Source organism: Martes martes (assembly GCF_963455335.1).
Source record: "Martes martes genome assembly, chromosome: 3".
Lineage (NCBI taxonomy): Eukaryota > Metazoa > Chordata > Mammalia > Carnivora > Mustelidae > Martes > Martes martes.
Window position 1 is genome coordinate 177,284,158 of NC_137890.1, and position 16,292 is coordinate 177,300,449.

General features: G+C 42.3%; 1 protein-coding gene across 2 annotated transcripts in view; it reads right to left on the minus strand.

Moving 5' to 3' along the window:
- Nucleotides 1-4,625: 4,625 nt before the first annotated feature.
- Nucleotides 4,626-16,292, minus strand: part of CCNYL1 (cyclin Y like 1) — a 37,031-nt gene continuing 25,364 nt past the window's right edge. The window contains exons 7-10 of one of the 2 annotated variants that reach the window (XM_080798502.1): nucleotides 15,739-15,858; nucleotides 11,932-12,098; nucleotides 8,079-8,241; nucleotides 4,626-6,603 (exon numbers count right to left, since the gene is read on the minus strand). In XM_080798502.1, the coding sequence (XP_080654628.1) occupies nucleotides 6,487-6,603; nucleotides 8,079-8,241; nucleotides 11,932-12,098; nucleotides 15,739-15,858 (567 nt within the window). In that variant the 3' untranslated portion in view covers nucleotides 4,626-6,486. The remainder of the gene's footprint in view (nucleotides 6,604-8,078; nucleotides 8,242-11,931; nucleotides 12,099-15,738; nucleotides 15,859-16,292) is intronic. The other variant, XM_080798503.1, reaches the window with a different exon arrangement.

Genomic DNA, 16,292 nt, shown 5'->3' on the forward strand with positions numbered 1-16,292 from the left:
TTGTTTTGTGTTTCTGGTTGGGGGGCAGGGACTCTCAAAACTGTTCACAGTCATTCAGCAGTTAGACCCCCAACTTGGTATTAAGCTCTACCTACAAGTCAGGGAGCCCAGATAAGGGGATAGAAATTGATTTGGGAGTTGGCATGTCCCTGATAATCTGGACAGATGCTCAGTAAACCTGAGATCCCATTGGCAGAGGCCTTTCTGCTGGCTGCTGCTTGGGCAAAATGCAGATTAGCTACCAGTCCACGAACCACTGCCTCCTGTTCTTGTCTCCCGCAATCCTCAGGGGCCTACGTATATAGGAGGAACTGGGTAATTAGGAGCTTAAAATTTTGTTTGGGGGAGATAAGACAAATCCGATAAGAGGTGAATAATGATATGAGAGTATGTAATTTAATGACAGAGGGAGTGCTATGAAGGTTATCAGATTCCCATAGAAGCTGGGGCAGTTGGGAGAAGCAGAACCGAAAATACTCTAGGTGAGCTGGATCCTGACAGAAGAGCAACAGTACCTTTCGTGTACACGACTCTGGTTGGCATGTCTTCCCGGGGCTTTCACATGGCTTATTTTCCCGCGGTGGGAAAGGGGGTCAGGGCAAAGCCATAAGCTGGAGCCAAAGGGATATAGAAACTTAGCAGGTTGGAGAAACAGGTGGGTCCGGAGTGTTACCGGAATTATTACCGGAATTATTCTTTTAGTGACCTAGAGGTCTTTAATTGGTCATTAATGAGAACAGGATTGAGAGGCAGTAGAAGGGTTATGCTTAAAGGCTTGGCAGCTAGATGGCTTGGGATTTAAGGTCCAGCTCCACCATTTACAGGCTATGTGATCCTGGACATATTAATCTCTGAGGATTCACTTTTGTCATCTGTGAAAGTGGCGTAATAGTACTTACCTTAGGGTTAAGAGGATCTAAAGGATTAGATTAGGGTAAGGTAAGGCAAGGCTGAAGCCACTAGTCAGTCATGGAATGGAAAGGGAATTGATAGAATCTTTTGGGGTTCCTATTAAAAAATGGAGATTCATAGACTTAAGCTTCAAGAATTGAAATTCAGTAGGGCCCAAGAAGCTGCTGACCCCTCCCCGCCCTCTTTTTAGTAAACTTTGTTTTGGAATTATTTCAGGTTTACAGAAAAGTTACGAAGATAATCCAGTTCTTACATACTCCTTTCCCACTTGGCCCTAATGCTCACACATTGTCGTAGTACGCTGTCAAAATAAAGAAACCAACACTGGCACAGTACTGTTAACTCCAGACTTCATTTGGATCTCACCAGATTTTCCACTAATGCTCTTTGTCTGTTCTAGGATCCAATCCAGGATTCCACATTGCATTTAGAGAAGCTTCATTTTTCATAGGCCCTTTCAGCGGACGAGAGGTAGGTGGTCTGGGGACCGTATCTCGAGAAATAATAGGACAAGTAAAAGGACCAATCAAGGTCAGATTGCCCCATCCTCATGTTGGGAAGATGCACTTTCGCAGCAGAAGGGGATACGTTGGTGGAGGGTAGATGCAGAAGGCTGGTATTAAAAAGTTGGCATGGAATCCTTTCCATGAGATAAGAGGGCAACCTTAAGAAGTGAGGCGTCTGTTCCTAATGCTGAATGAAATGAGTCTTGGAGCTGGAAGGTGGGGATGCTACTGAGGAGATCCACCTTGGGTTGTGGGCAGATCAGAGGAGTGAACAAGGGCACAGTATATAGGGAACAGCTGCTTTGCGGAAACCAGGAGCTCTCTCAAGTAGGTGACTATACTGGATTACAAGGGCCGGGTTAGTCCGGAGCCACATAAATCCTGTATTTCCTGGAACCCCTAGAAATGCTTTGGAAATGGGTCATAGTAGTAACCAACATCAAGCATTGCCACTGGACACTAGCAGAGGGGAGATGATCTTATTGAGGGAGGACCCTAATCAGAGGTGGGAGGGGGACACACTGAAGATCTGCTTTTGAGACTGTTCCAAAGTGAGGAGATAATGGGGCTCCCATATGAGGGGCTAGAAGGTTTGTAGAATTGAGAGTGGTAAGATGAAGGAATAGATGTTTTAAGAAAAAGCTGCTGGTGGGCGCACCTGGGTGGCTCCATCAGTTAAACATCCAACTCTTGATTTTGGCTCAGGTCATGATCTCAGGGTGCCAAGATCAAGCCCTGCCTTGGGCCCTGGGCTGGGTGTGGAGCCTGTTTAAGATTCTCTCCCCTCCTCTAAAAAAACCACCCCAAAACAAAAAGCTAGCAGAATAATTTGAGGTCTTGAAGTGGATGCCATTGATACCTTCTTGAGGACCTTGGGTTCTAAGGCAATCACTGAATTTCTCTAATCCATTCAGATTTAGTTCCTTTCCTAGCAGTTATAATCATTAAAACCTAATTTATTCCTTCTTAAAAGAATGTTAACCTTTTCTCATTTGTTGTTAGATTCCTCTTCATTTCTGTATTATTTCATTCTTAATTCTTTCTGCACCCTAGAGATCCCCAACCACAAACTGGTATTCTTAAAATTTGTATCAAATTAAGTACATGTTCTTAAAAGTAGTGAAATTGCCTCGGAAACCAAGCTGCTCGCACGTGTGATCTGCAGGAATTGGCTTTGCTGAAGGGCTCCTAGATCGTTTGCTTTCTTGCTCTCTCCGGCCAACCAGGTCAGTGAGTGGCTAACGGTTAAGACTTTAGGTAGTCGAATCCTTACCGTGATAGATGCCGCGTGTCATCTACAGATTCAAGTGCATTTTCAAGTAGCTCTGTACTCAGGAATGCAGCTTCTGGGTGAGGCAACAGTTGTAGTCATTTCACATGTGAGTAGAGAGACGTCTTGGTGATGAAAGATTTTGGCTAACTTGTACGCTGCAGCTCAGCTTATCCAAAAACATTGTATAATACGGATATAGAGTGAATGGTTCTCCCATAAATACTGGCTTCAGCATTCTTTTAAGGGAATTTTTTAAGGGAATTCAGGGAATAGGGTATTTATACATATAGGAAAAATAAACCAAGCAATGAACATTGAACTCTTATAAAACCAAGATTCAGTGGTGTTGGATTTCAGTAATATACGGCCATACATGGGGTACGTTAAGAGTAAATGTCAAGGAGAAGCTTGTGATGGAATCTGACAGAGCAAGGAGAAAGTTTCTCTTTAACCAGAAGCATTAGGCCTTACGCATGTCTTAGGAGAGCTACGTGAAACTGCTTATGAGCAGCCATTTTTGACCTACAAAAATGGCAGTTTCATTTGGTTCAGACATACATTTCAGACCTTTGTCTTTTCCTTGTAAATACTTAAAAACTCAGTTCACAATGTATTAGAGTTAAAAGTTTCACCGAAGTTAGTATTCCAATAAGGAAAAAAACTAAAACCGAAGATAAACAAGTTGAAGTATTCTTTTATAGTCTTATTTAGGGAACAAACTCTTCCTAGGTATAAAGCCCTGAGAAAACTGCCACAGTTACTACCCTACTTGTAACCAGTTTCTATGCCCATTATTTGTCAGAGAACCTACGAGCTTTCAGGGATGTGTATTACTTTTACCCCAAGTTGACTTAATTTCCCATTTACCAAGATGGCTGTACTGTCTTCTAGAATTAAAGCCAAAAGGGAAAGAACATTTTGTGATTCTGCCTATCCTGGCAACTCGTTCTTGAAGCTAGTCCTGTCCAGCCTCCCACCCAAGATCTTTATGTCGCCTCTGACCGCTCATGCCAGCAGTTCTCCTTAGTAGTTGGCATGGTAAAGGGTACAATCTTACAGTGATTTGTGACAGATTGCCCTTTTAAATGAAATCAGATCATTTAACCTCATCAGCAGTTTATCAAGAACAAAGTGATCAGCTGAAGATTGAACCTTAGGTAGTGAATTAAGGTGGACGAAAATACAGCAAGACTCTCAGGGTTTACAGAGCCTCGCTTCACCTGGGTGGCTAGGGTCTTCAACCTTATGCAGATCTGCCATATTTCTCACTGAAATGTAACTTTGAAAAGAGTATTTCAAACTCCAAATATGTGGGTTGTTTCGCTTTACAGCAACCACAAATCTAGTTCTTCCATTGTCTTTCCTACGTTCTAACTGCCTTAAATCCTCATATAACTCACATTGTTTATGCACTATTCTTGTAATTCCTTCTCTCTGGTATAGTCTACCTAATTTAACCTTCCAGTCTTGGCACAATAATGAGCTTGCAGGGGCGCCTGGGTGGCTCAGTGGGTTAAAGCCTCTGCCTTCGGCTCAGGTTGTCATCCCAGGGTCCTGGGATCGAGCCCCACATCGGGCTCTCTGCTCGGCGGGGGCCCGGCTTCCTCCTCTCTCTCTGCCTGCCTCTCTCCCTACTTGTGATCTCTGTCAAATAAATAAAATAATAATAATAATAATAATAATAATAATGAGCTGCAGTGCCTCTGAGTACTGTGGCCAGTGACTTTAAGTGTACTAACTGATCTTCAGGTTGAAAAGAGCAGAAGCCAAAGAAATACATGACAACACTTTAAGAGGCAAGGGTCAAATCAAATCATGGTCAGTTTGAAATTGCTTTAAGACCCCACTCACCATTAGAGCAGACGGAAAAGCACTGAAGTTAGGCAGAGATGTAATGCTATGTAAACTGAAAGGTTACAAACACACTAGCCGTATTTTAATTAAAATAGAGTTTATTAGCTTTTAATATAAACATGAGGAAGAAAAACCACGTAAGTTGTAGCATTCTTTTCAAAATAAAACTGCAATCAATACTTGAATCTCCAAGCTCCGAACTCCATAAACAATGTTTTTTGAGGTGGTAGATTGTAATATTTTATATACTGTTATTTATCATTTGTGTGTCTGTCCTTTAAAAATGATGGAACCTGCAGCACTCAATATAATAATGAAGACTTGCTATATGGACAAAGTATTCCTGGCCCAGAAATGCTATGTTTACAGGCAAAATTCCTAGGATTACATTTGAGAAGGTAGGAGAAAGATTTCACATAGTTAAGAACACTTTTTTTTTTTTAACATTTCAAGTTCAAGTGACATCATTACCAACCTCATAAAAGATTGATTACTTAACTCCCTGCCCTTTGAAGCCTGAGGTGAGGGTTCCTCTTAAACAGCAGGACTCGAAATGAGACGCCCCTCCAGCCAGGTTACCAGGTAGGCTAGAGGAGCTGTTCCAGATCATCTACTTTCAGATTGACTACTATTAGGGTCCAGTTCCTTTTGGTTACGTGTGAATTATCACTGCTCTTCATACTCTTTACAAACGTAGGAAAAAGAAATTCTGGTGACCAAAGCAGGTAAGCAGCACAGCCCTGCAAAGAACGATTTTAAAAAGGGGAGGGCGCATCTATGAAGATACAAGGCATCCCTCCAATATGTGCCATCTTCAAGAGGGGCTGAAACAAAAAAATTAAAATGAAAAGCTTAGTATATGAAGCTTTTCATTTTAGCATTTTTGTTTCAGCCAATGTGTGCCATCTTCAAGAGGGGCTGAAACAAAAATACTAAAATGAAAAGCTTCATATTTAAAATTTACAAAAGTAGGTACGTTTACAAGAAACAACTAAACTTTTAAATGGTGTTTTATCAGTGTGTAGCATTTATCCTTCAGCTGTGCCCCAGAGGGCCCAAGCACACTAGGTTAAAGCTTAAAGCTGCACTAAGGTTTTCAGGACACCTTCTTTTCACTACCTGCTTGTTACCACTGGACCACCATGTTGGTTGGCATTGTGAAAATATCTTTTAATACAGGTATTTAATAAAGAGGAAAATCATCAGAAAATGAGAAGCACCATTATAGTTCACAAGAAATGCAGCGTGGACCCAATAGAAGTAGATAATCATCGATAACATACTTTCTCTGTTTATGACCCTACACATACTAATATGCTAATAAGTAGTGCTTGCAAAGAATTTGAGTGACAAGTGTTAATCCAGCAGCTTTTTGGTTTAAACTGATTGCCAATAATGACTAGCAGCTTCAATGATAAAGTAGGAAGAACCCTTCAATACCTAATACAATGCTACAGTCTGTTCCTAAGTGGCTTTATGAGTTGTTAGGGGTCCCATGTTTTCATGGTTGGTAATACTGCATTGATGCTAAAGAAATATGCAGCAATATGGGGGGAAGGGGCAAGAAAAATGGGAAAAACATAAAAGTTATATAGTTAGTGTCTTTAAAGTTTAAAAATTTAAGCTATTAAAAAAAAACCTCACTTAGTTCACAGCTATCAGCCTACATAGTAAGCAGATATCCGTGTGTGGGTTGGAGCTTTTGCTTTGGAGTGGTTTTTGTAACTCTGTTTACATTAAAAAGGACAAAAGAGTGTGTTGCATTAACAAGGTCCCATTCTTTCCTGTGACCATAATCCTGCGGTCCATGAGTTTCTTGAATTCGAGGTCTTTCTTTTAGATGAAAATACTAACTTTGCTGGTTTTTGAGCAGGAGAGGTGGTATTTCTCCAGTCCCTGTAGATTGAGGGGTTCATGATGTTACAACCCGTCCCTTCTCCCTTAAGAGAGGATGGCATTGGAGCGCTGAATACCAATGAAGTTATCAGCGCTGAAAGACCTTCTCATAGCAGCTCTACACAAGTCTTTGTATTTGTCTTCACACAATCTGGAAATGGCCTGGGAAAGTCAATCAAAGAGAACACAAGAACAAATTTTAAAAAAGCGTTCCAACCTTGGGCGAAAAAAACACAAAAACCAAAAAGCCTCACTGATAATTCACACAGCCATACTCCTTCACATAGTTCACAGTTACTGCTCCTTTGGATTGTGGGGGTCTACATTCCCAGATTCTGGGGATGCTACTTTCCGACAATTCACTAAGGTAATATCTTTAAAAGGCTATAATTAGATCACTGGGCAAGGAAGAATGTGCTTATTTACAAACTGGGTTCCAAAGATGTCAAAGGTATTTTGATAGGCTCCTAACAGCAATATCACCTGTTCCCTGTCCACCTGTTTGTCAACATAGTGAACATCAACCTGGGCAAAAACCAGTGTTTCTCAGCCATTCAGCTTCTAGTCTTCATTGGTTGTTATGTCCTCTAAGCAGATTCTAACAGGGCAGACATGTCTGGACCTTACTGTAGGTCACAGGTCTAATGACCGAAGCACCAAAAAGTGCTCTTTCACTTGGCACATTAACCGTGGTAGAAAATACCTGACTGCAAACTACACCAAGCTGCTACAAGAAGTGTCCATTTTAAGTGTCTTGAAATTTCAGTTGTGAATACTTTTGCTGTAAACTCACTAAGTCATAAACCATAATTCCTTTGTCTCGTATCCTTTACCATTTTCATTAAAAACCCACAGGCTCTCTACGGCAGTAATTGAAACACAGATACAGTCTAAGTCTCAGGTGAGCCACAGATGCTTTGTCTAATGAACTCATGGGACTGAACTGTGGCATCTGTAAAAAACACTGGCATGAATTTGCAAACTGAGTAAAAAAACTGCTAAGGACAGTGAGTAGAGGGGCACCTGGGTGGCTCAGTCGATTAAGCATCTGCCTTTGGGCTCAGGTCATGATCAGGGTCCTGGGATGGAGCCCCCATGTCAGACTTCCTGCTCACTGGGGAGTCTGCTTCTCCCTCTCCTTCTGCCCACCCCCTTCCTCATGCTTGCTCTGTATCTGTCTCTCCCCCAAATAAATAAAGAAAACTTAAAAAAAAAAAAGAATGGTGAGTATGTAGATATGATTGGGGATACGATCATAAGAAATTATGTACATAGATATGATTAAGGATACGATTATAAGAAATTACATATATATATAATTGTATGATTATATGGAAGGATAAAGTTCAAATGGAAAACCATTAACACGTTAAATTTGAAAAAAAGGTTAAATTTGACTGAGAATATTCTGAATTGTGGTCACAGAGGAAATATCTACATTACCTTTTAAAACTAATGTGGGATTCTTACATAAATCATAAAAGACACAGGAAATATGCCACCAAAGGGTTAATAAACTCTCCGATGTGTTAATTTCAATCTTTCCATTTTGCTAATCACTGCTTAATGAGCTTTAGCCACAGATGCTGGTTTTAGTGGCTGACAGAAAACCCCAACTAACGATTTCACAGCCTTACCTCTAGGTTTTGTGCTCTTTCTTTGCTAAGAGGAGCAAATAGAAAATTCAAGTTGTTGTCATCTGCTAAGGAGCGAAGGTCAAAGTAGTATTTGGCATAAACACTGGCGGGAACATTAATATTAAACTGAAGTAGCTCCAAAAAATGCCTTTCCATCTCATTCCTGGGGGAGGAGACAACAAAACCAACACAAGACAATTTTAGTCAACTGGGCTATCTTCAAAAATATCCTCCCGAGCTACGGGGAGGGCTCTAAATTCTGTTTTGGAGCAAACAGAGGCTCCCAGTGGATTAGTACACTAGCGTTCAAACAAGGTGCAGCTATTTGTGGTCCTTTCTGCATCCCAGCACTTGGAGCCTGGGACAAGGGGGAAGAGGTTACGGCCCTCTTAGGCACTCCTGCTGCTGACTCAGGGGCTCATTCTTCAGAGTTCCATTAGTGCAGCTGTACGATTCATGCTCCACGCTCGCTCACAAGGCCCTGCTATAGTGATCAGATGAAAGGAATGATGTATGCTGTTTATTAGCTCTGAAGAACTTGCAGACATTTTCACCGGGCCGATAACAGGAAGGGGCTTATTGAAGTAGAGACGCGCCAACAAAAGGAGTGGGCACATCACCACGGCAACAAATGGATCCATCGAGAGTCACTGCTATTATCTCTGAGGGGGAAAAACTCTTGAAGCAACAAGGATTCATCTCAAATAAATAAATAAATAAATAAGCTACATTGCATGGAAAAAGGAATCCCCTCCCCCTGCCCCAGAGCACAGGGCTATGTTGAAGGGCATACATAATGCACGTCTCTGTTCACCTTCATTTTACTACGGCAAGAAATTGTCACTCTGCTAGGACAGGATGCACTTTTTTAAACTCTGGAAGGCAGAACGATCAAAGAGATATCTTGGCTTGACTAAACTCACTATGATGTGACCTCTGGTAGAACACTGGACTCAAATAGCCTTTCTCTCATGTTGGGAATGCAACCCCAAGATGTGGCGCCACCCTCTTGCCAGAACAGAACGAGCACACCCGCAGGGGGCGAGTTCAATAAAACAGGAAAGGAAAATGCAGGGAGCAGTCCTTGGCTCCACATGACCATACGGGCTCACTTGCCCAATGTTTAATAAATATAAAATTGGCCACGTTCACAGTCATCCTTTAGAGAATTCCATAAAAATGCTAAATACCGAACAAACACGAGCAACTTAGTTTATAACGTATTTGGTTTCTTGATTTTAAAGTTTTAGTATTTTATCTGTTGGATAGGTCAACAAATGATGTTCTCCTGTATGGTAGGGAGAGCATTCAGAATATGAGCAGAGATGAAGTTCTCATTTGTTGAATTTTAAACCCAACTGAACCTACTTCCAAATTTAATTTCCTGTTCATATGGCTGTAAGTCTATAGAAATGTAAATCAGATAATGTTTTGATAATCAGCTAATCAGGACTTAATTTACTACAGGAATAAATGCACTTCACTATCCCTTTTATATTTTCTCTGCTAATACATTTTAATTGTGTGGAAATACAGTACTTCATAGGATTAACATGTCTATTAATAAAGGTTTAATCACTGGAGAGAAGCACTATGCCTATAGAATACGCATCTTCTGGGTTTTTTAAATAGCCAAATGGCTGAATAGCACACCATTTACAGGCACAGCAGATCTTCTGAATAGCAAGCAGCTGCTCAGTTTAACTTATTCTTTAAAAGGGGAATATATTCTAAAGCATAGATGTTGGAAAGTTTGAAGAAAAAGCTGATAGACACCAATTCAATTTAGACTCAAAATGAGACTATTACAAATCGAAGTCAACAGCAGGGGGACAAAACAAATGTGTATTAAACACTTTGTTGTAATGCTTTCCAATTTCCAAAGATCATAAACAAAAGCAGCCTATTACTATCAACATAGCTCCTGGTGCTTCTCTGTTTATACACAAAAAGTATTGCTTGGGTGGCTCAGTGAGTTAAAGCCTCTGCCTTCGGCTCAGGTCGTGATCTCAGGATCCTGGGATCGAGCCCCACATCGGGCTCTCTGCTCAGCCGGGAGCCTGCTTCCCTTCCTCTCTCTGCCTGCCTCTCTCCCTGCCTGTGATCTCTGTCAAATAAATGAATAAAATCTTAAAAAAAAAAAAAAGTATTGTTTGGAACTGGTCTTCCCATAGCCAGACACTGCCATCACTGCTCCTGGAAACTCATTCTTATGAGCTTACACACTTCCCAGCATGTTCTGAGGTTCTGAGGTTTTCGCTAGCTCTGGCCCCAGCTAGCTTCGTTGAAGGTTTTGAGAAAATTTCAGGTGCCACCATGGTAGGGCTGACTATAGTGTCTGTGATTACAAATTTTTCTTCCTTCAAGGCACCAGAGTTTGCAGACTGATGACAGTGGTGATCAAAGTTACTTTAGTTTCTGCAACTTCCAAAAGTACTTTTATTTATTTCAAATCCATTATTTGCCTTACACCATTTGCTACCATGGCTGCAAGCAACATCTCCATGCCCACTCAATTACCACGATTATCAAAAGCCATTCGGACAACTACCAACAATCACTGGGCTCTTCTAGTCACAAGTATCCTCACTTCAGTTGTAAATATGCACTTCGGTAATTCTGAATGACAATCTTACCTAGAGTAACGGGCAAAGGTAACAAAAACAAACGTGCCACTGCCTGCCATGATCTTAATCTTCCTACGCTGTTCTGTATAATCAAGACGTGTTCTTCCACATTTTCCCAAATGCCACCCACAAAGACATTTTCACTCTCAGATGGGCACTCTGAGAATCTCCTGGAAATACCTCGCTGGCTCATCCTGCCTACCACCCTCAGGGCCCTTCCCGGAAGCCAGGGTGGCCAGATCAAAAGGCCTTGTTAAGTCTGGTGTTTCACGCCACCAGCAAGGAGCCCTCGCGGTGGCTGGAAGGCCCCACAAAGCGCTGCTGTGGTTGCTGAGTGCCTCGGGAGACTCTCGAACACGAGGGGCACTGGGTGATGTCCCGGTGCTGCTTTTCGGGACTGCCTGGGAAACAGGCGCTTCCTAACTCCTCGGACCTATTTTTAAACAAGTGCGATACTCCCAGTATGGGAGGAAGCAGGAATACTGGGATCTGAAACCTTCATATGCGTGGCTACTTTTGTACCACGGCTTCTGTAACAACAGAACTTCAGAAAAGGAGGAGAGATTGACCAGCAAAAGCTGACTCAGATTGAAGGTATAACCTCTCAATGGTCTAGAGGACCTAAGACCTTAACAGCGGCCAAACATTTATTTTAAAGGTCGGCCATAGGCCTCTTTAAAATCGACTCGAACTGTAGACAGCTTTAAGAAAGCCATGAAGATATTTACAATACTGTGTTGAGCGTAAGCTGGTAAAATGTATGCCAAAACCCAGCAGAAATATATACTTCAGGGGTGCCTGGGTGGCTCAGTGGCTTAAGCCCCTGCCTTCAGCTCAGGTCATGATCTCAGGGTCCTGGGATCGAGTCCCGCATCATGGGGCTCTCTGCTCAGCAGGGAGCCTGCTCCCCCCCCTCCCCCGCCTGCCTCTTTGCCTGCTTGTGATCTCTCTGTCAAATAAATAAATATTTAACAACAACAAAAAAGAAATATATATACATCAATTTACCAAGCAGATTATTAAAACAACAACACATCAAGACCTACCAATCAATGATGGGAAATATGAATTGTTATACCATAGCCAGATGGGAAGTCTGTAATTTTATTATTTCAGTTCTTTGCACAATGTAACCTTTAAAAATATTTCTTAAAATGTACACTTTACCGGAGCAATGGAGGCACTGGAAAATGGTTAGAAAGTTCACCAAAACCTTATAAACTCACATGTCCTCAACTGTAATGTCCTTGAGGATCTGGCAGTAGTCCACATTCCATACAGCCTGATCGTCCCAAACCTTGGAGGCAAGAAGAATGGCTCCCAAAACAATTCTTTTCCAGTTAGTGGGACAAATGTCGATCTCAGCATAAGTTAAAAGCCTTTCTAAGTAAACCTGCAAAAGTAGAGCACTGGTCTTTGATTTTAGTTCAGTTTAAAGTGTTGTGATAAGAACTGTTAGGAATGACAGATTTCATCTGTTTTTGACATGCCTTTTATTCCTACAAAGGTCTACAAAGACTTGGCCCCGCCAGCCAAAGCCAGAGGCCAGGTCACAGTTGTAGGTCAGATACTTCTGTTGCCTACTCTGCCCATGTGAATTTCCAGCCTTTGTCACAGGAATGAATGGACATCTCAGCAAAGGGCATCTTGAAGGCAGGCATTGGGTTATTAACCTTCCCATTCATAAAGGGAACTGATTCAATACAACTGATTGCAGATTCGAGTTGTTCAATAAACCCTTGAGTGCCTACCCTGTGCAAGGTACCACAGCTGGCTGGTCATTACATGGTCATTTTACGTAATACTTGAATATGTAAAACCCTGGATAATACAGAGCACATTTTTGCCTTCCCCTTTTCAAAGTAGTCCTTTTGTGGCATAAGCCTGAGGACAGAAACTGGTGGGCAAGAGAGCCCCCCAGTGGCTGCTGTGTGGCGCAGCAGGATGGCAAGTACAAACAGGTGTGCTGTCAAGTAGTCCCCCCCCCTCATAGTTAAGTGTCTTTTAAAGGAACATACACTCATACAAAGGATACACCTTCTCCTATCCCCTCATTTTCACATCTCCATTATCATCATTTCACGATAATTCGTTTGTTACCTGCAGCTTAGTCAATTCTGTTGGTTTTAAAGTGCTAACAGAGCCCCAGTTTCTGTACCCCTGGGACTCCTCTAAACCCGCTGTGAGGGGACCCCCGGATCTCCCTTACAGTATCAAATATCTGCTCCACCAGCCCTGGCCAGAGTTAACAGCCGAGTAAAGACTACAGAGGTAAGCGATAATTTGTTGAGTTCTCTGCAGAAGAGTATATATGCCATTTGACAAGAAAAATCCAATTTTAGAGTGTGTTTGTTGTCTGAAGGCTGTCTGATTGCCAGCTCAGATTTGCCAATATTTTCCAAACTCAACTGTTTTTAAAAACAAATGGCTCTTGAATATTTTATGTCCTTAGTGAAATTCTGCTCCCATTCCCCCAAACGCAGCTCTCTCAGGTGTCCTAAGAATGAACAAGTTGAACCTACAAGGTTCAACTCTACTTTATGGGAATAATTAGAGGCACTTATACAACACTGGCAATCTCTCAACTTCCTATCTACCCTCTTTACTGGGAAACTTGGAATTTGCCTCGCCTCACTGATACCACTAGCTCTCCTGTGTCTGTGGGAATGAGATTTTCTTTTTTTCACTTAAGTAACTCTTGGATGATCCCATCCCACTTGTGCAAAACTGTTTACACAATTACCTCTTTTTGAAGAATTTTCTTCCCTCTCTGCCAGAGATTTCCCCCAATACGAACGAATTTACACTGCCCGCAGGCTGCATCCTTCCACCCTACTTCCTCTCATCCGGCTCACACAAAATGCCTCCTGCTGGCTTCTCACCTCCCATCAGCTTCCTCACCTGTGAGAGTCTGCCCTCTGCAGCTGTCACTCGTGAGGTTCTCTTTGCCTTCAGCCCAACTTTGCACTCCCCAAGCCTTTCCTAGTAACCTAAAGGGCAATACTACTGGCCTTGTTGCTGGGGCCTCCATCTGACTTAATCCTGTTCCAATCCGCCAGCAGTTTTTGCTACTTCTACCTTCACTGGTGATTTGACTGATTTCTATTTGTCACTTCTCGGCTGTATCACCGTCACTGCCTCCTTACCTCTCCGCCTCCATGCTGACTCCCGCTGCAGTCTACGGTCCCCAAAGCAGCAAGGACAGCCCTTCAATGAAGAGCACTTCATACTCCTGCTCAAGACCTACCAGAGCTTTCCATCAAACCATGACAGTTTCCCTTCTTCCCGGTCTGCTAGCCACAAGGCCCCAGAAGATACAGCATTGCCTTGCTGTGACCTCATCTCGCACGTTGTTCCCCTCGTTCTTCCTCTGACCAATGGCCACCTCACTGTTCCTTAAATACACAAAACGTGCTCCCAACTTGAGAGTCTTGCATTTGGCCCCTCTGCCTGTAATGCCAGAGTCCATCATCTTCTGCAGGCAGGTCATGGTTCAGGGGCGACCTCTTTAAAGAGGCTCGTCCTGATCATGCTATCTACAATGGTGAGTGCCTCTGATCACTTTATCCCTTTATGCTGCTTTCTCTTCCTGGTATTTACCACTACCTGAAATATTTAGGTAACACTCTTTTGAAAAAGCAAATGAAAAAAACAATGTATTTCCTCCTCGCTAGAATATAAGCTAGATAAAGGCAAGAACTTTATTCCACCTGTTTTCTCCTCCGTCCCCACCACTTAGTGACACAGACTTGGTATTCTGTGGGTATGCAATGGGCAACTGGTTGGCAGCATTTGGCCTTCTGACCCCACTCTCCTTGAACCTCTCATATCTTGGCATCTCTTCTTATTCCCTCCTGGGTCCTACCACTCTAGCCACTCTTCTGAGGATGTGTCCCTTAAATGCTGGTAGTCCTCACAGATCTAGCTTCTATCTACTTTTTATTCTCTACTTTTCTCTGCATTTGAACAGCTACTACTCTTAATTCCCTACGCCTAGCTCGGATTCATGCTCAGTTTCATATATTCAACTGATAACTAGACAGTGTCACTCTGCCATCTCATGGGTATGTCACACTTGACCTGTCTACAAAGAACTCCCCATCTCCAACCCAGATGCTCTCCTTCCGGCATCGTCTTGCTCCCCATGTGGGAGGACCACTCTGCCTCTCTCCAGCATGGATTAACCACTCTGAATGGTCTGTAGCACAAAGAAATGGCCTGAGTGCCCACTGAGGGGTCTCTACTTAAAAACAGAAGCCTCTTCTCCTAAATTTTAACTGGATACTAAAGGAATACAGGCACTGACCTAAGTATTCTTTCCCTCCAGACAGTTAACTTTCCCTCCAGATAGTTAACTTTCCCCTACAGGTCTGCTGTACGGAGGAGTGAAAATAACCCCAGCTGTCTCTCACTTAAATAGAATTTATTTTTCAAATGATAAACTCTTACCACAGGAATTCTGTATGGATAACACAAAGGTCCTTAGAAGTACTTCCTGTGCTATAATCCTGGGCAACTTCACAGGCAGGCTCAAAAGGACACCAGGGATGGATGAACACCCATCACCCGAGGAACAGAGAATTTAGGGCAATAGTTCTCAATCAAGACACACATGAGAACTGTATGGGGAATACCGAAATAATCTGGGACTCAACTTAGATCTACACCAAATGAGTCTCTGCCTGTGGACCAGATGGTTCTGTTACTGCCTGTGGTCCCCCAGCACACTACCTGAGTGTGCACATGTGTGCACTGAGTGTACATCTGTGTACTGAGAGGTATGGAAGGAGAAACCAGAAATCTCTCCTGCTGCCTTTAACAGCCGTTCTTTTGTGATGAGAAAAGCAACAGCAAAGTTTTGAAAAATAATGATATTAAGTTTGAATGTGTGTATTTTACTGTCAATAAGTTTCTCTTAATAAACTTCTGGTGATCATTTCAGGAACCTATTTTTATGTGAAAAGCAGGACCATACCCTGTGCCGTAAGACTGAAATTGAAGAAAGAGGCTGTGAGAAAGAAGAACTATCTTACCAAAGTTACTATTGCACACTCGGCTGTTAGCTGTGCAGCACTGAAAAGAGTACGAACAAATCTGTAAATAAATTTGTGTTCAGGGTCATGCTTAAAGTATTCTTCTGGAACCTTTTCTCTCTGAAAGAAGGAAAAAAAAATGCAGTTTAAGTATCCACAGAGGAAAAGTACTTAAATGCCCATAATACAGCAGTCTTTACATTTGGGCCCACGTTCCCAAAATGATAGTGGTTTAGATATTAACAATGGGATCTTAATATACTATAGTGATTCAATACTCACCACCATTCATTAAAGAAAAATATAGGCAAGAAAACTTATATATATTCCTTTCTATCTATATGTGAAACTACTTTTAGGCTCAAGAGTCTGGTTGATCACACGTTATAATTCTCTGCAATCAACTTTGAAAAAACAATTTTGGGCTGCCCAAGTGGCTCAGTCAGTTAAGCGTCCAACTCTTGGTTTCAGTCAGGTCATGATCTCAGGGTGGTGAGACTGAGCCCTTCATGGGGTTCTACACTCAGCAGGGACTCTGCTGGAGATTCTCTCTC